This window comes from Microtus oregoni, unplaced genomic scaffold, assembly GCF_018167655.1.
Source record: "Microtus oregoni isolate MIOR12 unplaced genomic scaffold, Mior012 000023F_ref0000262, whole genome shotgun sequence".
Taxonomy (NCBI): Eukaryota; Metazoa; Chordata; class Mammalia; order Rodentia; family Cricetidae; genus Microtus; species Microtus oregoni.
The window spans coordinates 1,213,648-1,240,086 of record NW_024543082.1 but is presented as its reverse complement, the minus strand read 5'-3'; the positions used below and the strand labels follow the sequence as shown (position 1 = coordinate 1,240,086).

The following is a 26,439-nucleotide window of genomic DNA, read 5'->3' as shown; positions in this document are numbered from 1 at the left end:
ACTATAAACTGCGCACACTCCTGTCTGCACATCATATCCATTCGTATAAACTGCGGCCCACTCCTGTCTGCACATCATATCCATTCATATAGACTATAAACTGCGCACACTCCTGTCTGCACATCATATCCATTCATATAGACTAAAAACTGCGCACACTCCTGTCTGCACATCATATCCATTCATATAGACTATAAACTGCGCACACTCCTGTCTACACATCATATCCATTCATATAGACTATAAACTGCGCACACTCCTGTCTGCACATATCCATTCATATAGACTAAAAACTGCGCACACTCCTGTCTGCACATCATATCTATTCACATAGACTATAAACTGCGCACACTCCTGTCTGCACATCATATCCATTCATATAGACTATAAACTGCGCACACTCCTGTCTGCACATCATATCCATTCATATAGACTATAAACTGCGCACACTCCTGTCTGCACATCATATCCATTCATATAGACTATAAACTGCGCACACTCCTGTCTGCACATCATATCCATTCATATAAACTGCGCACACTCCTGTCTGCACATCATATCCATTCATATAGACTAAAAACTGCGCACACTCCTGTCTGCACATCATATCCATTCATATAGACTATAAACTGCGCACACTCCTGTCTGCACATCATATCCATTCACATAGACTATAAACTGCGGCCCACTCCTGTCTGCACATCATATCCATTCATATAGACTATAAACTGCGCACACTCCTGTCTGCACATCATATCCATTCATATAGACTATAAACTGCGCACACTCCTGCCTGCACATCATATCCATTCGTATAGACTATAAACTGCGCACACTCCTGCCTGCACATCATATCCATTCGTATAGACTATAAACTGCGCACACTCCTGTCTGCACATCATATCCATTCATATAGACTATAAACTGTGCACACTCCTGTCTGCACATCATATCCATTCATATAGACTATAAACTGCGCACACTCCTGTCTGCACATCATATCCATTCATATAGACTATAAACTGTGCACACTCCTGTCTGCACATCATATCCATTCATATAGACTATAAACTGCGCACACTCCTGTCTGCACATCATATCCACTCGTATAGACTATAAACTGCGCACACTCCTGTCTACACATCATATTCATTCATATAGACTAAAAACTGCGCACACTCCTGTCTGCACATCATATCCATTCGTATAGACTATAAACTGCGGCCCACTCCTGTCTGCACATCATATCCATTCATATAGACTATAAACTGCACACACTCCTGTCTGCACATCATATCCATTCACATAGACTATAAACTGCGCACACTCCTGTCTGCACATATCCATTCACATAGACTAAAAAGAAATTTCCTTTAACTTGAGCCACTTATTATAGAGTCAGAGCAGTTTTCCTTTTTCTGAAAATTTTACTATAAATCCAGACTTTCAATTTGTAGGATTACTAAAGTTAAAACATTTTGGTCAGTTTCAAAGCCATTGAGGAATCATCAATTTTATTAAAAAAATGTTTCAATCTGAGAAAAAGAAAACAGCATAAAAGGAGGTCAGGGGAGAAAGGGACATCAGGAACACTGTAAGTGGCCTGCCATGAGATTTTCATACCCTCAGTTTCTCCCCAGGAGGCGTCATCTGAGTGAGATGAAACATCTACCCACAAGGAAGATCAAATTGATACGAAAAGAGGAAAATCACAAAGCAAGTTCAGGAAGAGATTTTTTTTTTTTTTAAATATTGGGTGACTTAGAGTTTTATAGCCAGACCTTTTATCCCCTGCTGCCTTTCCCACCCTCCTCCCAATCTGCAGAAGCAATGCCAACAGGTATATTTCAGTCAGTTAGAATGCCAGAGCCGGGGGGCACAGGGATGTGGGGGTTCCAAACTTACACTCAGATTCCTTACCCTAGGTACTTGGGACAAAGAGCTTTAAGGGAAGAGAAGCACCAAATTACAGTGTGAAATGAGTATGAGGCTGTGGAGTTCAGAAGGCGAAGGCTGTCTGTGGGAAACTTCCTGTAAGAGAACGTAGGTTCAGCTATGAAGAAGAGCATGGTTTTGCTGGGGAGGTGATGCTGAGAGGTAGACATCTGCATGACGGCCACGACATGTTCAGCAGAGTACTCATTAAAGGCATGGCCAGGGAGGAAAGAGTGGTTGACTCAGTTCACACATACTCCATTCTAGGAGCACACAGACAAGTAGATTAGTGTGGGCTGGGGACCGATGGAGGCTACTGAGCAGCGTCCAAGCTGCACTTGAGTCCCCTGGGAGTAGCTGGACCAGCCAGGGCACGGTCTGTGAACCCAATGATTGAAGGGGCCATTGCAACAACTGCCTGGGAGCCGAGGAGAAACCTGGATTAGAGTGAGGTCAGGAAGAAAAGTAGGACGTTTGGGAAGAATTAAAGTATTTGGTGACTGAAAAGTTGGGACATGTCAAAAGCACCAGTGTTGAAGTTTAGGTGTCTGAAAGAACATCCTTGGATAAAGCCGCTGTTAGCCACAGGGAGAGAAGAGCTGAGCTAGCAGTTACAGGTAAAGTGGACCTGAACCGAGCACTAAATGTTCAGAGAAATGGAGCTATTCTCAGAAAACTGTCTCTTCTCATCTTAAATATCACCAGGGAAGTAGGTATTTTTGATTAAACGACTCACAAGATTTAGAAAATCTTTTAGTAGAGAATCACACTGTGGGACATATGGAGCGTTCATGCGCGCTGCTGTAGCTGCTCCATCTGGGAGGTGAGGGAGTCTAATTTTAGACGCGCTGAAGACAGATTAGATCACTCATCTTCCCTAGAGAAAGTTCCCATTGGGCACTCATTAGCAACTTTCTGGGTGCGATTGTGCCATGTGCTAACTTCCACGTATTTTTTTTTTACATTAAGAAACGAGTGCACATTAATTGTACAAGGCAATAGGTTTGTGATATTTTTGTTCATACTCCATATAGTTTTTTAAAAAAATTCATCCGCCGGTACAAACTCTTCAAAGCCTATCACTAACCACTCACTGTTTGAGGAGAGTGTGTGTATGTGCAAATGTGTGTGCTGTATCAAGATTCCTAAGGGTTAGTTCAGAGCCAACCTAAGGGACAAAACCAAACCAAAATGTCCCTGAGCCAGCAGAGACCATGCGCCATCTGAAAATGGTACTTTCAGGTTAGTATTCAGAGCCAGCGGATGAAAGGGTCCTCAAATTACAGTTCCATAAATCATGCAGTAGAATATTTAAAATTCTTGGGGTTACTATGTAAATAAACCACGTGCGGAGGCCCAAAAATGTGAGCCTATTTCCACGCTGACCAAAGGTCAGAGAGTTGAAACTTACCTCTAGTCCACTAAGGTTATTGTGTTTCTACCTTAAAGTTCCCACCTAGATTTAGGCCAGAGAGTTCTGCTCTCTGAAAGTTATTGTCAAGAGGTGTGGCTAACAGTCAGACCTTGTATTTCAGGAATAGAAAAGTTGATTTGTTTCTACCCCAAACAAAAGTCTAAGGATCCTACTATGGGTCCAGTTCCCTTAGGGAGATGACAATGGATTATACCCAGTGAGTGGGTTGTCTACAGAATGTTTTGTTCTAGCAACAGAATGTTTAACTATGGTTGTACCCCGCGACCTTCAATTGGTATGTTCATTTCCTTGTATCGTATTAATGCAGTTTTTGTCTTACTCCTTCCTACCTTTTGGGGTCAAGGGTATTTAAAGCAATTGGAAAAATAAATGCGGGCGAATTTCAGTACTCACTGGAATTCCCTCCCAATACAATCCTGTATGTTTCTCCGTTTTATTATTCTCTTTCACATCTTCATATTCCCTACTAATATTTTCCAAATCTACACGCCTCTACCCTGGCAAGAGGTGCTTTTGTCGAGACTGGTCCCCGACAACCAGGCAACTAATTGTTATAAAAAACAAGCCATAACCATTTGGAGTTTAAAAAACCAGGTTTTCTGAAAATGACTACGAACAACAAAAACCAGACTTCCGTCTCTCCATGGTTTCTTTAGTGGGATGGCTTGTTTTTGTTCCTCTAACCACAGCCATCCTTTGGAACCCTGTGGATACCAAGACAGGGCTCTGAACTAGGTGCTTGAAGTGAAGCAGATGGTCTGATGGGAAGCTGAGTATGAGTTATATACAAACAGTATCATTTTCTTGGGACTTGGGCATCCAGATTTTCCTGTACTGTGACCAATCCTCTCCTCAGGAGACAGGGAAAGGAAACAACTGACTCTCACAGTTGTATTTAAAGTGCTTCCATTTCACGACAGCCAAGGTGTCACTTTTTATAATACAATCTTTTAAGATGATTTATTTTTATGTGCATTGCTGTTTTGACTGCATGTGTCTGTGTGAGGGTGTCAAATCCCCTGGAACTGGAGTTACAGACGGTTGTAACTGGCAGGATGAGAAGGAAACACGGAACACACAACAAACCCATTTAGAAGTTTATTAGAGGGGGCGTGTACAGGGTAAGTCAGTGTGGAGAGAGGGAAAGGGATGACCTGCCCAGCTTTTAAAAGCTGCCTAGCGCATGCACACAGGGGGTTGACAGTACTATGCCATACTCAGATGAGGGACTCAGACATGCGCATAATGGCTTAGCTGAGTCATTCGTGGATGACGTAACCATGCATGTGTGTGGGTCACATGACCTTTAACATCCCCGGGGCCATTAGACATTTCTGCCTGAGGGCTTGTCTGCACATGCATGGCCCAAGAACCCAGAAGTGTTAGCCTTATTGTGGCTGACATCGTAACAGTTGTGAGCTGCTATTTGGGTGCTGGGAATTGAGCCCAGGTCCTCCAGATTTGCCAGTGTTCTTAACTACCGAGTCATCTCTCCAGCCCCCACTGTGTGACTGTGAAGGGCATACGTATACACTGAATTGGAATTCTTTCAATGTACCATGTATTTTTTCCAGCACATACCCATGCGCGTGTGTCTGAGAGCATGAACATGTGGAAACACCTGTGGTCGTGGAGGTCAGAGGCTGATGTTGGCAATTTCCCTCCAACACCCAAGGCAGGGTCTCAGGTGAACCCAGAGCTAGCCACGTGATTGAGGGATCTCATTCCAGCCCTCATTCCTTTCTGGTTCCCTCCCCAGTCCTGTTTGATGATCACTACTGTTGGTTTACAGAAATGAGGAAATTAGTGGGAAACTACCTTATGGGTACTTAGTAGTATCAAGCTACCTGACTCTCAATTCTGCCCAGCAGACATCTGGAAAGAAACAAATACAATTTTTAGAGCATGAACGGCGGTCCTTTAGGATGTCTTCCTGCTCTTCAGTGTGTGACCACTTGCTGCACACTTCATAATGGCTTATCCTGGGATCTCGCTTGTTGTAAGGTGGTTTTTGGAGCTCTCAACATCTTCCACTTTTCTTCCCGAGTGTTTATGGTTGGCAATGATCTACTGTGTCCAGCGTAAGAGCTATACACATTGCCTCCTTTCTTTAAACTTGTTATGTAATATGGTGAATCAATCTGATAAAATGCCAGGTTATAAAAAAACCCTCCAAAATTCAAGACACATTTGACATATGGATTTTACAATAAAGTTTATTAGCTGTTCTCCTCTTTCTCATAAATGGAATGGATAATGTTGGTAATTCTTTACAAACCAGTTCTTATTTAAGAAATTTTAACGAAGTTGCCCAAAACCACATATTGAATAAACAATTCCAAAGAGCAATGGGAAGCCAAATGATATTAATGATGGACTAGAGAAAGTGATTCTGAAGGTATTCGGCCTCTCACTAAAGTTGAAGGAGTTTGCTGTAAAGACCTGTGCAATTCTAGTAGTGCAGCTACGCAAGAGGAAGGCCTGGGGGAGTCTCAAAATGGAGTTTGTTTTTCTATTAATGAAACGAGAACAAAAAGAGGGGCGGGGGACCAAAATCAAACTCCACAATAAGAACACAACACTGACAGAAAGCCTAGGAGCACTCTGGAACTTCTGTAGGAAAGAGGAGAACACGCTCACACGTCTACTTGCAATCTAGTTTTCTAGAGGTTTTTCCTCACCACCACCAGACACTTGCTTTCAGTTCACATGATTAAGGAAGATAAGTCTCATCAATTAATATTTAATTTAAAAACCAAACAAAAAGTTAGAAGTAGGTGGCAAAAGAAAAATATATTTTAAATATATATATATGTTTGTGTGTGCAACTATGTAAAGAAAATAATTCCCATAGTTACAGAGTTTAGTTAAAGAAAGTTTTATATATATTTATATATATTTTATTATAACAAAATAGGCAGTTATTGTGGGTAAAATAGTCATTAAAATCTGCCCCCCACCCTAAGCATACATTAAAATTTCAGGCTATGAACTGGACACCTTCCCACTGTCATGATTACTACATTCCCACAGAAACTTTCTTGTCCGCAGTTCTGTCTGTGAAAAGGTGAGCCCCCTCCACCTCAACAGAGCCATAAACAGAGTGTGTGGACAGTGCTTGAGAGGCACTGGGGCCGGTGCTGCATGAGCTGATGAAAACCACTCAGACACGGTTACTCCTAGAAAGTGCACTAGGGGAGGGCTCAGAAAGACTTCTCATGAATATTATGAATTAACTCAGACATTAATTTTGAAGTAAAACCCCTATTTTTCTTATTTGTCTTTAATGAAATAATTACTTTAATACCAGAAGTCAATTGAGGAACGAACTTGAGAGCTAATACACCGGCCAAACCATGCTATTAAAGTTAAGCGTGCATTGTTGCTCAAGGTCCACTGAGTCACTGATTAGAACCATCTTTCATTTGTACTGAAATTGGAAAAGAATGTATATAAAGCTTTTCTGAAAATCTCTTAAAGTTAACTTTCCCTTAAACATTAAGGAATTTTACAATTTTGCATCTCCCCAAACCCTTGACAGCTGGTCAGACCATTCATCTTCAGTTCTGGAAAATGGCCAGAGACCAACAGTAGTAACACAGAATAATACAGATGACGCAACATGAAGGAGACACTGCATGTCAAAAACGGGCAAACTGCCGACACGAGGGTCTGAGTCAGCGTGAAAGGAGCAGTGAAGACAGACTCCAGGGCAGGGTAGAGAAGTGAGACCATGGAAGAAAGAAACAGAAAAGCAGTCTTCATAATTTTTCTTTTGCTGGGACCCAAATGTAAGGACCAGACTGTTCTTCTATGACCTGCTTCACTTGGTTGTAAATGTCCTCCAGCGTGTCTCCCTGGACAATAGCTGCAATGACAAAAGCCACAAGTGCCCATTACTCTTTGCCATCAGTAAGTATTATTGGTGAGATGGGAGAAGGCAAGCTTTGGAAGCAGTTCAACACATGGATGTCCTTGGCAACAACTGGTCATTTAGCTGACTTTACAGGCGTACAACACACACACAATGACCAAATATGAGACACAGCCATTCTCTCTTTACCTTTTGCCTGGAGTTTACTTTGCTCATCATCTGAGCTTGCATTAGCTCACCCACTCATCCATCTGAGGATGCTAGAGACTGAGCCTGGGGCCTTGCACAGGCTGACCATGGGCTGCCTCTCTGTTATGTCCTTCAGCCATTAGTTTTATCATTTTAATACAAAGTGTTTGTTTCCTCAACTTCTGTGGGAACTACAGAGAGTGAGCACAGCTAGTTATCTGGTGAGGGCAGTGTAGGGTGTTAGGAAAAGATGGCTGGCTATGGGTTGTGCGCTCTGCTGAAGTGTGAAATGGGCCAGTACTGAGGGTAGGTGGACTGATACATACAAGCTAGAGCCTTAGTAGTTGGAATCTATTAAAATCAATGTTAGAAAATGTGTAATAAAAAATGGCAATACAGGCATCTGTCATGGTGCATGTCTGAAACTTAATGCCTTGAAAGGCAGAGGCAGGAGGATTATAAATTCTAGATCAGCAGGGGCTACACGACTAAACCCTGTCTCAAAAATCACAGGTACAACAACAAAAATGGTAGCAATCACTAAGAACTAGTTATTTGGATATTTAGAGCCTCTACTCTGTAAGGATCGAAGGTTAGCTAATAAAACTAAAAAGACTTAGCATGGTACTTCGGCAGGTGGCTTACAGAGATGACCCAGCACTCAGGAGGTCCAAGCAGGTGCACCAAGTGTAAGTGGGTGTAAGGGAACCACATGTGTTTAGTTTCCTATGGCCTGAGACATCTGGAATAAAATGCCAAACGGAGATGTGAAGTCAAACTGTCTGGCTGGTGATGAGGTTAAGAACACCATCATGAGGAGCATCTATGTGCCAAAGAAGAGCTTCTATGTAGCTGAGAATGTTTGAGTAATCAAAAGCTAAGCTTTAAAATGTTTATGAGCATCAGTTCTGTGATAAAAGCTCACATTCTGAGCTACATGGAGGTATTACTTAATATCTGCGAACACACACACATTTGGCAAACATCAGTTTCATCTTGCCTGGCTCAAGTGCTTCCCAGGGCAGGGTCACAGTGGTAAGCAGTGAAGAACAGCTACCTTGGGAAACACACATACACTTTGCTTACTGGGTAAGTCGGGGCTCTCCCTGGGTTGGAAAAGCAAGAAGTCAAGGCCACAGATACCTCATTCACTGAAACCAACACCACTAGTCTGGAACAGTCCAGAATGACAGCCCAAGCACTGCATGGCGCAGAGGATCAGGTTACTTCTTTGATGTGCCCGCCCCAACCTCATAACTCACATCTAAGGATATTCCACAAGAGGACTGGCTTTCACTCATAAAGAATGTCAAGGATATGACTAATAGATAAAGGCTAATGGATGGTTCTAGATAAACGAAGAACAATTATGTGTGGTAGCTCAATGCAATACGTGCTCCTGGATTGAACCCTGAATTTTTTTTTGTCATTTTACTCTAACAACTGCTAATATCTCGGGGAAGTCTGTATTAAAAGGTGAGATTATCAATGCTAAATTTCCTGGGTTTGATTATCAGCATCTCACTATAGAGGGACATAAGCAAACATTCAAATGTCTTTCTTTCTCTTTTTGAAATACTGACATATTTAGAAGTAAAGGACATCTATTTGTAACAAACTCAGATGTTTTAGAGATAAAATGTAACATTTGGAAAATATGAGTAAAGGGCATGAGCCATTCTTATGCTAATATTCTTAAGGTTTCTAAGTCTGAAATTAAAGAAAAAAAAAAGACCCTTTTCCCTTTAGCACATGGTTTATATCAGAGCACTTACTGGAATTCATATAATGACTCGTTTAAATGAGGTCAGGTGAGGTCGTGTGTGTCCCAGCTACTCAGGTAGCAAATGTAGACTGGTCCCTTGAGTCTGGGAGTTCAGGGCCACCTTGGGCAACTCAGCTAAACCCTATCTTTTCTAGCCAAGTCCAAGCTGTTATTACAGTGGTGGGCTAGTTGCTGCCAGAGTTGGGTGGTTCATGCAGTCCCCTCTAGTCCTCTAGTAGCCTGTGTGTTTGTTGCTCTTCTGTAGGTCATATAGTACATGAAGACACTCACAAATTGCAATCCCTTTCATCTTGAAATTCTCAGTCCTCCCAATTGTCAGCAAAAAAAAAAAAATCTTGCTTATACCAAATCTACAGTATATTGTTATAGTAGCAGAAAACACACTAAGACAGACAATTCACCAATCTCATTTCTGAGTATATATCCAAATGAAATATCAAAATACATCAAAGAAACATCTGCAATTCTTTGTTAACCTCAATATTACATATACAAAAGAATGAAAACCAGCTAAATGTTTGTCAACAAAGAAACTATGGGGCATTTAAATAATATAATGAGAATATTATTCAGTCATAAAAGAAGGAATCCTTTCCTTTTTGACAACCTGAATGAATAATATACAAGACATTAAGCTGAATTAAATAAACCAGACACACAAAAATACAATCTACATGGCCTCATTTACCTGTGGAATCTTCTATGAATCTAAATTCATAGAAGCAGGGAGTACAGTCATGGTTCCCAGATTGGGGGTGGGGGGGTGTAGAATAAGAAAATGCTGATCAAAGGATATGAACTTCTGTTTTCAGGAGGAAATGTGGTGGTATAGTCACAGTTCAATGACAGTGCTGGCCTAGCTATGCAAGGTCACAGTACTGGGAAGAACCAAGACCCTAAAAAGACAATTTCTGTGTACTAATGTAGAGCATGGTGACTACAGTAACAAAAGCAGATCTCAACCGGACACACACACACACAACCATACACACACCCATACACCAGGAACTATGGTGACATATGTACTACCATGATTACAGTAATCAACTCACAAAGTATGAATATTACACTTTATACCCTGAATACCCCTGAATCTGGAAACTATTTCAGTAAGCCTGGGGAGAATGATCAAAATTTAAAGGGTACGAGAGAAGGTAGAGGCTTCAAAAAGCAGTGAAATGAAATCTGCTTTCCTCTGGTAAACTGTGAATTACTGCTGTGCACAAAACCATAGGAATACTACACTACATTTTAAGGTTCCCCATTACCAGCAAGGTGAACTTTTGAGTTTCCCACAGGACAAACCCACAGATATTAGAGTTTACTTTAAAAATGACAGGACTAGTTACTACTAGTAGATGTGGATACAGCAAGATTTTCTCAAAAGGGCACTGTCACACATGGTTCCAACCTGTGAAATGTTCAGTGAACTCCTGTTCCAATTTCATGGCTCTTTCAAATGTTTTTCTGGCTTGTTCTTCTGTTAGACGCTTATTCATTTCCCTATGCAAATAAATTTAGAAACTGGTGATTACCACATTGTAATATTCTGAAAAAAAGATGAGCGAAGACATAAAAGGCATAAAATAACGGGAAGTTTAACTCTGCACAAAGGCTAACCATCACTAAGAACAGACTGTGCCTAGTCCTGCTGTCTGACACGCAGTGAGAAGAGAGCTACAGCACTTTCTACATTCGCTCAGCAGCCAGCGCACGCAGCTGACAACTCTCACTGTGCACTTCACGTGAAAACGTAACTCAGACTGTAAATGAGCACATTAGACAGCACAATAAGAAAACAGAGTCTGAGGAAACACTGTAAAAGGACCTAGTGGAATCAGCAGACAAAAAAGAAGGAAGACTATGCATTAAAAGTTTAAGCACCTGTCATGAGTAAACCTTATTTAGAACTTGGCTACAGGAAAAGACTGAAAACAGACATAAGTAAATCTGATTGTATTAAAAATATTATTTAAATGCCATATTTACAGTGGAGATGCTTTTAATTCAGCAATTGCTTTCAAATACATGAAATGATACATATGAAATTTATCTCAAAATAATCTGAGGGTGTGTGGACAGAAGTAGAAAGCCAATCGCAAGCCCGAGGTCCTCTTGCAGCAAGATGATGAGCACACAGGGATGTGCTTCCTCTTGGAGAGGAATCTTTTGCTGTCTCACCATTATGCAGGATATTTTGTGTGGCTACAGCAGTGTTCTTCCAATCTTCAGGATTCCCTGAACACTTCTTGTAGGGTACGTATAATGGTGATGAACTTCTGCTTTTGCTTATCTGAGAACATCTTAATTTTCCCAATTAAAAGCAATTTTATTATTCTGTCATGGTACACGGGTTGTGGAGGTGAGGACAACTGTGCGGTGACATCTCTCTCATCTTCACGTGGCTTAGATCAAATGTACAGCAGGATTATGCAGCGAGCTCCTTTCCTTGCTGGCCCTTTCCCTCATTCTTGCTGGGTGTAGTATTCTTGATTGACAGGTTTTATTTCTTCAGTGTTTATTATTATTATTGTTGTGGTGGTGGTTTTTTGAGACAAGGTTTCTCTGGAGCTTTGGAGCCTGTCCTGGAACTAGTTCTGTGGACCAGGCTGGCCTCGAGATCTGTCTGCCTCTGCCTCCTGAGTGCTGGGATTAAAGCTGTGTACCACCACCACCACCTAGCTTCTTCAGTGTTTTTGATACACTGACCCACTGCCTTCTGACTTCCAAAGGTGTTAACAAGCACTCTGCTGATAACTTACTGAAAAACCTCCTGGCTGCGGTGCCATTCCTCAGGCTGCGTGCAGCACTGCTTTCCCACAGCCAGCTGCGGTGTGCCTCTCAGGGCACTCCATTCCTTATGCTTGGCCTTTACTCAACACTTTGGATATTTATGACTTTTAAATACAATCTGGGAATTTTCTTCAAATAATCTCTTTGTCCCCTGCTCCCATTTTGGAATTCATAATGTACACTGGTCTCTTTGATGACAGCTCCCAGTTCCTTGAAGCTCTGTTAACTTTTCTCTAATGTTTGTTTTCCTTTTTGTTCCTCAGACTTGGTAATTTCCATTGTTCTAATCTTTAAGTTTGATGAGTCTTCTGCCTGCTCAAATTTGTCTCAATCTCTTGAGGAGTTTTACTCTAGTAACTGTTTTTCTCCCAGAACTTAAAAAAAAATTTATTTTCAGTTATGTATCTTTGTGTTGCTGTATGTGTATGTGCACATGAGTCCAGTGTCTATGAAGGCCAGAAGAGGACGTTGGACCCATAGAGCTGGAGTTACAGGCTGTTGGACTGCCCAAGCTGAGTCCTGGGAACCCAAGTTGGATCCTCTCCAAGAGCAGTACGTGCTCTTAAGAAGCGAGCAATCGCTAGCCCCCCAGAACGTCAAGTTCTCTCTTATTGATATTTCCAATTTGCTCAGATAGTTTTCTTGACTTTGATCTTGTCTTTTGTGCACTGCTAAGGCATTATAAATATCATATAACATGAAGCAGAAAGGATACTATGGGGATGAAGAGGGAGACAACAAATGCCAACACAGCTGAATATGAGCACTGAATGATATATATGGATAAAAATGTTATATGGAAACCCACTGCTTTTTATTTAAAAACCATTTATTATAATAAGTCATTTTATAGTCTGTATTGACATTTGGTCTGTCTCAAGAAATTTATTGTTTTCTTTGAATGCAGCATTATTTGCTATTTCTTTCTTTACATTTAAAACATTTATTTATTATGTATATAGTGTTCTGCCTATATGTACGCCTGCATGGCAGAGGAGGGTACCAGATCTCACTACAGATGGTTGTGAGCCATCATGATGTTGCTGCGATTTGAACTCAAGACCTCTAGAAGAGCACATAGTGCTCTTGACTGCTGAGTCATCTCTACAGCTCCCAATTTTTATATTTTCTGTTCAAGCTTTATATTTGACTATTATGATTCAGTAACACTAGAGACTAATTTTTGTTGTTCTATTTAAAATTTAATTATTTACTGTTGCAGAGTGCTTCTGTACTGAGGCAGCCTGATAAAAACTAAAGATTTTTCTCAGGTATTTTCTGAGACTTTCCATGATCATTTACAATATATCTCTAAATTATGCCCATACATGTGACTATTTTCAAATGTCCTGGGCTGGCTACCAAAATAAAACAAGATAAAGTCAAGGGGGTAGGGGGCAGATCTGTTGAAAGTCACTGGGGCTTTAAGTCTTCGAAAATTACTTCAAAACAGGGGGTGGCTGACTACACTTCTAAGTAAGAAAGAGCAACCATTTAGCATGGCAGTTCCTTGCCCACAGGAGATAGGGTCTTTGTTGTATCCTTTGCTCTTAGAAATTGCATGCAGATTGATGAAGAAAAAAAATGCATGCGTGGCTGCTTGCTATGGGCTAAAATTAAAGTACTGGGGCGCTGACATCATGCTGAGTGACACCATTAACCCTTTATACCAACTCCAGGAAGCTGTAAGGCTTCAAAAGATTTCAAAGTCCCAAAATATCGAAGAGATAGATCCTGCTAATGGAACCACTGTATATGTGAGGGTGATGGATTACTATTGTAATCTATCATTATTTGGAGATCTTCTTTGGCAACAAGTCTATGCCATTTACCCTGCCATCCCCACCCCTGGGCTTTGTTTACGCTGGGCAAGTGCTCTGCTCTAAATCTTTAGTGCCCTGATGGAATTTTAAGTATTACACCAGTCTACAGTCTAGGAATAAACTCTGGTTATTCTACTTTATTAGGCATAAGACCACATAAGATTTTCTTTTTGTCCTCTTCGTAACATTTTTTTGAAGTGTAACTTTAAAAACATGGAAGTATGATATCTTAAATGTACAGCATGACAAATGGTCACAAACCTGTGCACCGAGTACTCAGGTCCAGTACAGAGCATCCCCAGTGCTCTGAAGGTCCAGGACATCATCCTCAAACCTAAGTGTTATTTGGTTTCTGCAAGTGATGATTAAACCTGAATTTCAGAGTGTGCAAACTTTTGAGATCTTTTATTAAAATTGCAAGATTCTCCTATGCATTTGTACATAGTTGGAGACCGTTTGTGCTTATTTTTGCAAAATGTTTCATCATAAAAATGTTGTATCTGATGAATTCGGCTGCTTGTAGTCATTTAGGTAGTTTCTAGATGTTGGCTATTTAAACAGTACTTCTGCTGGCAAGCAAGTATTTTTGGCTAATACAAGTGTGCTACAAGCTGCAATATTATACAGCAATTGTTCAGCCATTTTTTCACAAGCAACTTATCAGAACCAAGGGATCTGATAAAGGCTAAACCAAAAAGTTTTTTGTTTTTTTTGGATTTTTCGAGACAGGGTTTCTCCGTAGCTTTTGGTTCCTGTCCTGGAACTAGCTCTTGTAGACCAGGCTGGCCTCCAACTCAGAGATCCGCCTGCCTCCGCCTCCCAAGTGCTGGGATTAAAGGCGTGCGCCACCACCGCCCGGCAAAGTTTTTTTTTTTTGGCATTATTGCTTCGTGAATAAAGTGGCTGTCCTTTGCTGTATATTCTTTTGCTGTAGCTGACTCCTTTTCTGGTTGCATATTTGGGAATTAATCTCCCTTAGCTACATGTGAAAACAGTTTCATACTGCCAGGCCTTCTTCCCTCTCTCCTAGATAAGCGCAAAGATCTGCCTTCCTGCCATTATCTTTATCAGCAGGCATTTGGTCATTCCATTTAAGATATTCACAGATCTCCAAGGACATAGAATTACCGCCTGCCCAAGCTGTTGCTCTGGTTTTAATCCACTTAAAAGATTAACTCCTTATGCTCACTTTCACCTCTGTTTACTGATGATTTTAATTCAGGAAATTTATGCTTTGTGTTTTACAATCAAGGACAGCAGAAGGGATAATTAACTGTAATCCAGAGAAAGACACACAACACCCACAATCAGAATGGCTGTTAACAGTACACCCAGGAACTGGTAATTTAGAGGCCTGGGTCCCTTTTTTGTTTCGACTGCCTAGAGCAAAATGCCAGACCTAGGCCTGTAGAAATTGCAGTGTCTGGTGTATGTGCTATTAGATGCAGGAGCCACTAGCTTCCCCCGACCATTTGTGTAGGTTGCTTGGTTACCTGACTCTATGCATGCTGGGAGAAAAGAAGTGGCACCCTGATTTAAACAATTCATGCCTTATTAATAATTATATTGAAAATAAACCTTTGGCTCTTTCTAACCACCTAAAAACAGCATAGGATACTAATCTTCCCCTTTAGAATCCCCAGATGATTTCTTTCTTAACTAGAGTTCACTTAACGTGCATGGATGTGTGTGTGTATGAAACTCTTATCAGATTTTTTTATGGAGCAAAAGAATTATGGCCCTGGAACCTGCTAGGGCTGGGGAATTGCTGGTTTTACAGATTTATATGACTGGGAACGTTTATAACAGGCAGAACAAGAAAGAACAAGGTAGAACAAAAGAGAACAAGAATGAAAAAAGAAAGAGAAAAGAAGAATAAATAAACATGGACAGATAGAACCTGTTGGGAGTAGATTTCTTACCCCTCAGATTTCTAGCCACTTTAGCTTATCCTAAAAGTCTTAAACACTGGAACTTTAAGGATCCCGCAGAACAATCATTTCTATTATATATATCTAGGCATGAGAGCTCTAGGCTAATCATAAATTCTGCATATGGCAACTTTTGAAGGTACTGTAAATTTATCAGTGTAGATTCACCAAGCGACCTTTAGAGACTGTGAGGTGTTTTCACATTCTCTATATCTGCCAAAAGATGTGTGCTGTCTTTTTCCATTTTTGCTATTCTGATATATAGGTGGTAACATATGACATGGCTTTCACTTGTTTAAAGCCACTGCATGTTTAATGTGTGCCGACTGCTTGAAGTTCTTTCTGTGCCCTGTCCAAGGCCTGGTTTCCTTTTTTTTTTCTTTTTTAAATTGATTTTTTATTGAGTTCTACATTTTTCTCTGCTCCCCTCCCTGTCCTTCCCTCCCCCTTCAACCCTCCCCCTCAAGGTCCCCATGCTCCCTATTTACTCAGGAGATCTTGTCTTTTTCTACTTTCTACTTCCCATGTAGATGATCTATGTAAATCTCTCTTAGTGTCTGCATTGTTGTCTAAGTTCTCTGGGATTGTGGTTTGTAGGCTGGTTTTCTTTGCTTTATGTTTAAAAGCCACCTATGAGTGAGTACATGTAATAATTATCTTTCTGTGTCTGGGTTACCTCACTCAAAACAATGTTTTCTAGCTCGATCCATTTTCCTGCAAAATTCAAGATGTCATTATTTTTTTCTGCTGTGTAGTACTCCATTGTGTAAATGTACCACATTTTCCTTATCTATTCTTTGGTCAAGGGGTATTTAGGTTGTTTTCAGGTTCTGGCTATGACAAACAATGCTGCTATGAACATAGTTGAGCACATGTCCTTGTGGCATGATTGAGCATCCTTTGGATATATACCCAAAAGTGGTATTGCTAGGTCTTGAGGAAGGTTGTTTCCCAATTTTCTGAGAAATCTCCACACTAACATCCAAAGGGGTTGTACCAGCTTGCATTCCGACCAGCAATGCAGAAGTGTTCCTTTTCCCCACAACCTCTCCAGCCTAAGTTGTCATCAGTGTTTTTGATCTTGGCCATTCTTACAGGTGTAAGATGGAATCTCAGAGTTGTTTTGATTTGCATTTCTCTGATGACTAAGGATGATGAATATTCCTTAAGTGTCTTTCAGCCATTTTAGATTCCTCTGTTGAGAGTTCTCTGTTTAGGTCTGTACTCCATCTTTTTTATTGGATTATGTGATCTTTTGGTGTCCAATTTCTTGAGTTCTTTGTATATTTTGGAGATCAGACCTCTGTCTGTTGTGGGGTTAGTGAAGATCTTTTCCCATTCTGTAGGCTGTTGGTTTTGTCTTGTTGACCGTGTCCTTTGCTTTACAGCCTTTCAGTTTCAGGAGGTCCATTTATTAATTGTTTCTCAGTGTCTGTGCTGCTGGGGTTATATTTAGGAAGTGGTCTCCTATGCCAATGTGTCCAAGTGTAGTTACCACTTTCTCTTTTTTAAGGTTGGCTGGCTTTATGTTGAGGTCTTTGATCCATTTGGACTTGAGTTTTGTGCATGGTGATAGATATGGGTCTATTTTCATTCTTCTATATGTTGATATTCAGTTATGCCAGCACCATTTGTTAAATATGCTTTCTCTTTTCCATTTGTTATTTTTTGCTTCTTTGTCAAAAATCAGGTGTTCGAAGGTGTGTAGATTAATATCTGGGTCTTCTATTCAGTTCCATTGGTCTTCCTGTCTGTTCTTATGCCAATACCAGGCTGTTTTCAGTACTGTAGCTCTGTAGTAGAATTTGAGGTCAGGGATTGTGATGCCTCCAGAAGTTCTTTTATTGTACAGGATTGTTTTGGCTATCTTGGTTTTTTTTTTTTTTTTTTTTTTCTCACATGAAGTTGAGTACCGTTCTTTCGAGGTCTTTGAAGAATTTTGCTGGGATTCTGATGGGCATTGCATTGAATCTGTAGATTTCAAGGCCTGATTTCAATTGGGCCCCGTGTTGAGCTGTAATGACTGCTGATGCACACTTTTTTCAATCTTGTGTGAGCGCTGGAATGCTCGACCTTATTTCTGATCCCTCTTCATGTGTACTGTATTTTCAAAGAACATCTTCCCATCCATTTTCTCTGTTATATGCTGACTTCCTATTTCATAATTTTTCTTCTGCCTTTTTTGAATTTAATGGTTGACTTCCAACTTCTCTCCTTGCTTATGTTTTCTGAAACAGTCTTTCTCACTCTGTAGCCCAGGAGACCTTAGATTTTCAGCAGCCCCCCCTTAACTGCTCCCAGCTCCTCAGTCCTGAGATCAGGTGTTTGCCAACACGCCTGATGTTTGATTTCATCTACTAGAGTACTTATAGGCTGTGTAATCTCCTTTACCAAAGTTATGACATTAAGTAGTTCAAAACATTTTTTATTAATTTCCAGATTAATTTTGATGTGGGCAGAAGATATTTGTTTTCAATCATTTGAAAATTATACCCCAGCCGACAGTTTGGTAACTGTCATGTGTGTTTGAAATCAATGTATATCTTGGATATGTTGAGTATAGTATTTAGTAAGTATCATTGCTGAGTACACTGTTTTATAAATATTTATGTTCAATTATACTATTTTTTGTTCTCCTTGTTTTCATTTGAGGTTTCGTTTTTTACTTAATTCCACATATACATGAAAATACATTTATATATGTATGTATAGAAATATGTGTGTCCCTGTGTGTGGGTCAGAGATCAACTTGGAGGAGTCCTCCCTTTTGCTATGTGGGTCCTGGAAACTGAACTCAGGTTGTCGTCAGGCTTGGAGGAAAAGTGCCTTTGTGGAGCCTCTCAAATCTTCTGTCAGCAGTGTGCCTCTTCTAATGGGAGCTCACCAAATCCAGCTGGACCGGGACTGAATTAGCAGGCGATCAAATGGGACTCTCTGAATGTGGCTGAAAATGGGGGCTAACTGAGAAGCCATCCATAAAGGCACTGGGACTTGTTTCTACTGCATGTACTGGCTTTTTGGGACCCTAGTCTATTTGGATGCAAAGCTTCCTAGGCCTGGATGTGGGAGGGGGTAGAGGGGGGGCTTGGACTTCCCACAGGGCAGGATTCTCTGCCCTCTCTTAAGGAGGGAGGGGGAGGGAGGAAGATGAGTGGGAGCGGGAGGGGAATGGGAGGAGGGGAGGAAGTGTAAATTTTTGAATGGAAAAAAAAATCTGTCAGTTAAGGAGCCACCATCCTTTATCATTTTAATGGCTAGTACACAACTGTACTGCCCATTTAATAATATGAATGACAATGACAAGAAATGATGGCTAGCATGATACAATGCTCATTTACTCTCCCAACACCCTCTAAGATAGAAATACTACTTTCTCCACTTTCTATGGAGAGAATGAGATGCAAGGAGAACAAGTACCTCAAGGCTGACTGATCTGCACTTAAATGGAGCACTGTAAGCATGATACTTACATGATATTTTCCATGGATTTGGGTTTAATAAAAATAGATATTGGGTAAAGTTGCGCAATCTGCAATCTCTTTATGGCATTTCCAGACACATCAAGGATACAATGCTTGCCCTAAAACAGAGACAATAAAGAAGGAAATTAAATTTAAGTGGACGAAATCTTTTCAATTATACCAAAGGTGTCCCTCCACAAGTTACAATCTGAATTATGGTTCATAGATCCTTTTTACTTCAAGCAAAAATGTCATTTATTAGTAAATTTTAGAAGGGAAATTAAATGAAGAAAATAGTGATTATAAAGTTACTTCTCCATTCTCAAAGCCATTTAAAAAATTAAAATACAGTTCTCATATTTCTGGCTTTTTATAAAACAATACTGCTCAATGGGTAGAGAGATGGCTCAGCAGTTAACAGTGTAAATTATTCTTGCAGAGGATTTGAGGTTAGCTCATGGCACCTATGTTGGGCAGTTTGTAGCCACTGGTCAAACTACAGCTTCAGAGAATCCAAAACCCTTTTCTGACCCCAATGGAAACCTGTATGTACTCATGCACACACACACACACACACACACACTTCTGACCCCAATGGAAACCTGTATGTACTCATGTGTACACACACACACACACACACACACACACACACCCTTCTGACCCCAATGGAAGCCTGTATGTACTCATGCACACACACACACACACACACAAACACTTCTGACCCCAATGGAAACCTGTATATACTCATGCACACACACACACACACAAACACACACACACGCACGCGTGCACACTAAAATCTACAAATAATTCCAAAGGTCATTAATGAACTTCATTTCATAAAATGGCATGACCAACAGAAGGTGAAAAAAAATCCTAGAACACCTGTTCAAACCTGTAAATCCTCACTACCACTATTGTTTAAAAAAAAAAGTTATTTGTATTTCTGTACATATCTGAGTATGCTCAAGGAGACCGGAAGAGAACAATGCGTCCCCTGCACCTGGAGGTATAAGAAGTAGTTGTAAACAATCTGATGTAGGTGCCAGAGACCAAACTCAGGCACTCTGTGACAGCAGTACATACTCTTAACCACCGAGTTATCTCTTTAGCCCCTCACTTCCACAGTTCTGGTCTTCTAATTTTCATTACACGTCTAGAAAATACTATAGACTGCCATTTGAAAAATCCAATTCTGGATTTATATAACTTTTCTGACAAATTTACTATCACAAAAGGCCATTTACATTTTTTATTATAGACGTGTATTTCTAGCTACATAGAAAGTGAAAATTAAATAAATTTTATTGTGATATTTAAAATCAGGTCCTCATTATTATAAAGCACCTTGTAATTTAAAGGCTAGAGTTCATACTAGGAAATACTTACAATAAAAACATTGTAAAAGACTCCAAACATACAGAAAAGTAAAAAAAAAATTATGTAGTCACAGTATTAATTTTTTTATTTATCATGTATATGGCTACATACATGCTTACAACCAGAAGAGGGCACCAGATCTCATTACAGATGATTGTGAGCCACCATGTGGTTGCTGGGAATTGAACCTGGGTCCTCTGGAGGAGCAGCCAGTGCCTTTAACCTCTAAGACATCTCTCCAGCCCCCACAGTATTAAATTTTATTTATTTTTATGTGTATGTGCATGCGTGTAGGTCAGAAGTGGACATGACACCAGGTGTCTTCCCTAATTGCTCTGCACCTTACTTTTTTTTTCCTCTTTCCTTTTTTTTTTTTTTTTTTTTGAGACAGGTCTTCCTGAACCTGAGGCTTGTCACTCTTTGCCTGGATTAGTTGTCAGTGATTTCTGGGGAGCTTCCTGTCCACACTTCCCAGGGCTGGGATTCCAGGGCACACCACATGCTCTATTTCATGTGGTGTTAGGGATCTGAGGTCAGGTGTTCATGTTTAAGTGGCTAGGACTTTGCTGACTGAGCCATCTCTCAGCCTTGTCTTAGGTCCCATGACACAATTAGTGGACAAGCTCAATGGACTATTTAGAAGTGGAGCCTAGTTGGAGGAAGTAGCTCATTGGAAGGAACTCTGAAGGGATTGATTTCTGGATATTTCTACTCTCTCCTCTTCTTGCTTCCTCACTATGGACTGAAACCTCTGAGACCATCACTAAAACAAAGGCTTCCTTCTCTGCTTTCTTTCATGGTGACAGAAAACTAACATGCTGACTCCACTCTCTTTACATTTACACATCAGTGTTTGTGTAAATCCCAGAAATATTATTACCTACCTACAGATAGGGACGTTTATTATATGATCACAGTATAATTCTAGTTGGTCATCTAATGTACCTTATTGAATAAGCAATAGAAAGTTGCTGGTTGAGGTCCCAATTCATGATATGTATTGGATTTACTTACAATGTCTGAGTTGCCATCAGTCGGGCACAGTTCCCCAGCGCTTGTCATTCTAGATCTGGAATTTTATGAACTGTTTTGGGTGGTGCATGTATGTGTGAGCATGTGAATGTGGAGGGCAGAGGCCAAAGTCAGGTGTTTTAGCTCTCAACCTTACCTTTGTTTAAAAATAAAGATGTATATTTATTATGACTAGAATATATGAATATTCTCCTTGTATGTGCCCCTGAAGGCCAGAAGATGACACCAGATCTCATTACAGGTGGTTGTGAGACACCATGTGGTTGGTGGCAATTGAACTCAGGACCTCTGGAAGAATAGTCAGCGTTCTTAACCACTGAGCCATCTCTCCAGACCCACAACCTTACTTTTTAAGGTAAGTTTTCTCACTGAACCTGAGCTGTTTAGCCTCCACTACACTGGCTGGCCTGTGAGCTTTAGGGACCCGCCCAACTCCACCCTGTTCACTCTAACTTGCCTGGCTTTTACATAGATGCTGGAGAAGGGAATGTAGGTCCTACACTAACTAACAAGACCATACCCAGTGAAGCATCTCTCTAACCCTGACCTTGGCATGTTAGGAGAGCAAAGATCCATTTCATAGGATATGCTTCGATTTGGCTCAGCCTGCCTCTTGACTATCAGAGGGCAAGTCACACACTTCTGGAAGGAATACCACTGATATGTGGTATACTTTTTTCCCATTTCTACTGACAATGTGATCATATTTAAACTTCTGTCTGCTTAAAATTTCTCCATGGTAAAATTATCTTTGCCTTTGTAACTAGTAATTTCAGGGACGACACTTTCTTAGCATGTAAATAACCTTGTTTCTTCACTAATTGTGATATTTTAAGATAGGTTTTGATAGTTTCTTAAGGTTCTTGCTGAAATCATGAATACCATACAGTTTTCTTTCAGGAAGGATTTCCGACTTTGTCACTCCTGGGCCTGGATCAGCAGCAGACAGTGATTGTGAGCACAGCTTCTCCTCCTCCATCTTTTCAGGCATGCATTGCTTATGCCTTCAAGGGCTACTTAATTTTTATTTAACCCTATGTTTTATAACCAGTTATTAATTTACTTTGACAATCCAATGTTAATTTTAAATTTCAAACTTATACAAAATGCTCAAACAAGTCACTCTGAACTTCTTTGATCCCTTATCCTACTTTGCCATCCTTTCCACCCTGCCTCCCCCCCCTTTTTTATTTTAAAGATTTATTTATTTATTATGTATACAACATTCCTTCCATGTATGTTTGTATTCCAGAAGAGGGCACCAGATCTCATTATAGATGGTTGTGAGCCACCATGTGGTTGCTGGGAATTGAACTCAGGACCTCTGGAAGAACAATCAGTGCTCTTAACCTCTGAGCCATCTCTCCAGCCCTGCCTCCCCCTTTTTTAAAAATAAAAATACGTAGCCAGGCTGGCTGAGTTCGTGACCCTTCTGCTCCCACCTTCTCCAACAATCCCTATTGGTGTGAGCACCGCAAGCACCTCTACTTTCCCTTTGCTAGAAACTAATCTCATCAGGGTCTGATTAGTTCTTCCCATGTTTCACACAACTGAATAAATTTGTTTCCTTATTTCTTCTTTTAAAATGTCAAAGCAAGCTAGGCATGGTGGAACACACCTTTAATCCCAGCACTCAGGGGCAGAGGCAGGCAGATCTCTTCAAGTTTGAGGTCAGTCTGATCTACAGAGTGAGTTCCATGACAGGCCAGGGCTACACAGAGAAACCTTGACTTGAAAAACCAAAACCAAACAAACCAAATCAACCAACCAACTAACCAACCCCAAAAGATAAAACAGACCCTTTTTCATGTTGCATATCAATTCATAGATACTTTTAAAAAATCATTTATTTACTCTAAAGAACTCCATTTCATGGATATTGCTGATTTCTAATCACTTTTTAATTTACTTATAGACATATACTAGTTTTGCACATTAGTAGGGTTAAATGTGATAATCCATACATGTACTCAATTTGCACTCATCAAATACAACTTTTTATCCACTCTTCTACTTTTTATCCATTTCCACCATCCCTATGGAATTAGTATTAGCCTGCCATTGTTGTTGTTCTTTTTTTTCCTGTTTTGTTTCGAGACCAGGAATTACTAAACCACAGATGTTGTCACCAAACTCACCACAGTCCAGCTCAGCCTCAAGGTTATAATTCTTCTGCTGTGGCTACTGCCTGATTTGACAATGCTGGATTGACCTTGAATTCATTGGACAGATTGACTCAGTCAGTGGTATAGTATCCTTTTGACAAGAGTCAGTACATCATCTTGACTTTATTATAAAAACTGTTTTAATCTAACGTCAACATATTATTAGAATATGTTAGAGAACATTTAAAAAAATTGTTGTTGCTAGGCACCTTTAATTCCAGTACTCGGGAGGCAGAGGCAGAGGCAGGTGGATCTCTGCCTCCCTAATCCTGCAAGCTGGAGGCCAGTCTAGTCTACAGAGTTGAGTTCCAGGACAGCCAGGACTACAAAGAAACCCTGTCATGAAAAATAAAAGAAAAAGAAAAAGCAAACCAAACCACAACCCACAAAACTTGTTACATTGTTTTTAAATTTGTATGCTGTCTTTGAAGACTGAAGACTTTTTTGAGTAAGCTTAACATCTTACTCAAGGTGTGGTTCTTGTCCATACCTTGTGGACCTAGGCCTTCAGATAACTATCTCCTATTTTACAGATGCATGTGATCATTTTATTTTCAAATTTTGTCAGTCTTTTCTGGTATCTATTTTTTTTTTTTTTGATTTTTCGAGACAGGGTTTCTCCGTAGCTTTTGGTTCCTGTCCTGGAACTAGCTCTTGTAGACCAGGCTGGCCTCAAACTCACAGAGATCCGCCTGCCTCTGCCTCCCGAGTGCTGGGATTAAAGGCGTGCGCCACCACTGCCCGGCTGGTATCTATTTTTCTAAGACACTCAAGATCAAATTTTTACTTAGCTAAAGTGGTAACGTTAATAAGACATCAAGTCTATGTCATCTATCTTCTGTTTCTTAATTCAAATAAAGTCAAAGTGTGCGTCCTCCTGAGAAACCACACCCCAGGGTGGCTTTGGTGCTCACCTTCTCTGCTACTGCTCGCACAGATTGGACACTCGTCCCATACAGATGGTTGTTATACTGCCCAGCTTCAATGAACTTATGCTCCTGGATGTCTTTTTCCATCTGTTCCCTTGAAGTCACAAAATGATAATCTCTTCCATCCACTTCATAATCACGCTTTGGTCTAGTTGTATCTTCAATAAAAAAGAACTTGGGGAAGTGTTTCATATTTAAAAACAGAATAAATACATCTTTTACTTAATTCGTTGCTTTTTAAAAACTTTAACACAATACTTTTAAATCTAAAAAAAGAGAAATAATATTGAGGATGAAGGAGTTTATTAACAGTTAACCATAACCCTTTAAAGCAGTTATATTTACTTTTACCAAACAGTGACACTAAATGTTAAAAGTTTTAATTTGGGTTACTCACGAGGGACACAGGATCCAAATTTGTCGGGAAATTCTGAGATTAAATCATCATTTACCCTGTCTTTCATGGGTCCCAGAATAATGACTGGCCGGGTATAATTGACTATAAAGATAAACACATGAAAAGGTATAAACACTTAGCAAATACAAATGTGTTTTATTTCAGCAAAGAAGAAAACCATTCTGAAGAATCTATTCTTTATTCTTTCTCTACATTATGTTCTTTTGTAAATAAATTGTTATTAAAATTTCTGAAATCAATCAAGTCAAATTTAGCATCATAGTTCAATGTATCACCAACATCTCATTTTAAACAGAAAACAAAGTATAGTGTTTTCCTGGTGGGTTCTGAAGTTAAGAACTAAGAAGGCAGAGCAGAGCAGACAGGAAGAACAAGAACAACTGAGTGTAGAAGTGACGTGACGACAGTGATCTAGTGGGTTGTGCTGACGAAGGAAGTCGGTGGTGAGCATCAGCCTAGTATTCTGGTTGGAGGAATTAGATATAGTGAGGAAGATACAACATATGGAATAAAAAGGGCCTAGAAACTGCCTGGGTAAAGAGGATAAAAAACTATGAGTTTAAAAGAATCTCTGACAGTTTTAAAGTGCTACTGCAAGGGCAATAATGCAATATTATACATATTGAAAAGAAGTGGCTTAGGAATATACCATCAGTAAAAACCAGTTAATATAAAATAATTTGGTTCTAATATTTTGTGTATTAAATAGTGCTTCTTGAAATTCATACAGAATTTTTCTACATATATAGTTTAAAAATAGCAAAATTACAATACAACATTTTTCCATCTGAAAAATCAGCACAGTCTGATTTTCCAAACTAAGAAGCATATTTAATTTCATTTTACATTAACTAATCAATTTATTATAACTAATTTCTGTGTATGTGACATGGTATGTGTATATGCAGGAGAAAGGATAACTTGTGGGAGTTGCTTATCTTTTTCCACCATGTTGTTTTTGGAAATTGAACTGAGGTCATCAGGTCTGGAAGCAAGCACTCTTGTCCACTTGTCCATCTCATTGGCCTTGAATATATACTTTTTAGGAAGGCTATATATACAACATGAACGAACTTCACAAACCTTCTTGTTGATTCACTGGCTCATACGATAAAACATATTCTTCTTGACCACCTACAGAGAGTGAAAGCAAGGGTAAGACAATATGAAGATAACTGATGCCAATGTGATCCTCCTCCACACAACTCACCTAGCTCTTTATACATAACACACTAGAACTTTCTGAGAAGTGAACAGAGAATACAAAAGGTACTATATCATAAATTAT

General features: G+C 39.9%; 1 protein-coding gene across 21 annotated transcripts in view; it reads right to left on the bottom strand.

Moving 5' to 3' along the window:
* Positions 1 to 5,572: 5,572 nt before the first annotated feature.
* Dlg1 (discs large MAGUK scaffold protein 1) overlaps positions 5,573 to 26,439 on the bottom strand; it is a 190,771-nt gene continuing 169,904 nt past the window's right edge. For all 21 annotated transcript variants that reach the window (XM_041673109.1, XM_041673111.1, XM_041673112.1 and 18 more), the window contains 6 exons: positions 26,235 to 26,285; positions 25,131 to 25,232; positions 24,719 to 24,891; positions 19,237 to 19,346; positions 10,631 to 10,722; positions 5,573 to 7,238 (listed from right to left, as the gene is read on the bottom strand). In XM_041673109.1, coding sequence (XP_041529043.1) covers positions 7,132 to 7,238; positions 10,631 to 10,722; positions 19,237 to 19,346; positions 24,719 to 24,891; positions 25,131 to 25,232; positions 26,235 to 26,285 — 635 coding nt within the window. In that variant the 3' untranslated portion in view covers positions 5,573 to 7,131. The remainder of the gene's footprint in view (positions 7,239 to 10,630; positions 10,723 to 19,236; positions 19,347 to 24,718; positions 24,892 to 25,130; positions 25,233 to 26,234; positions 26,286 to 26,439) is intronic.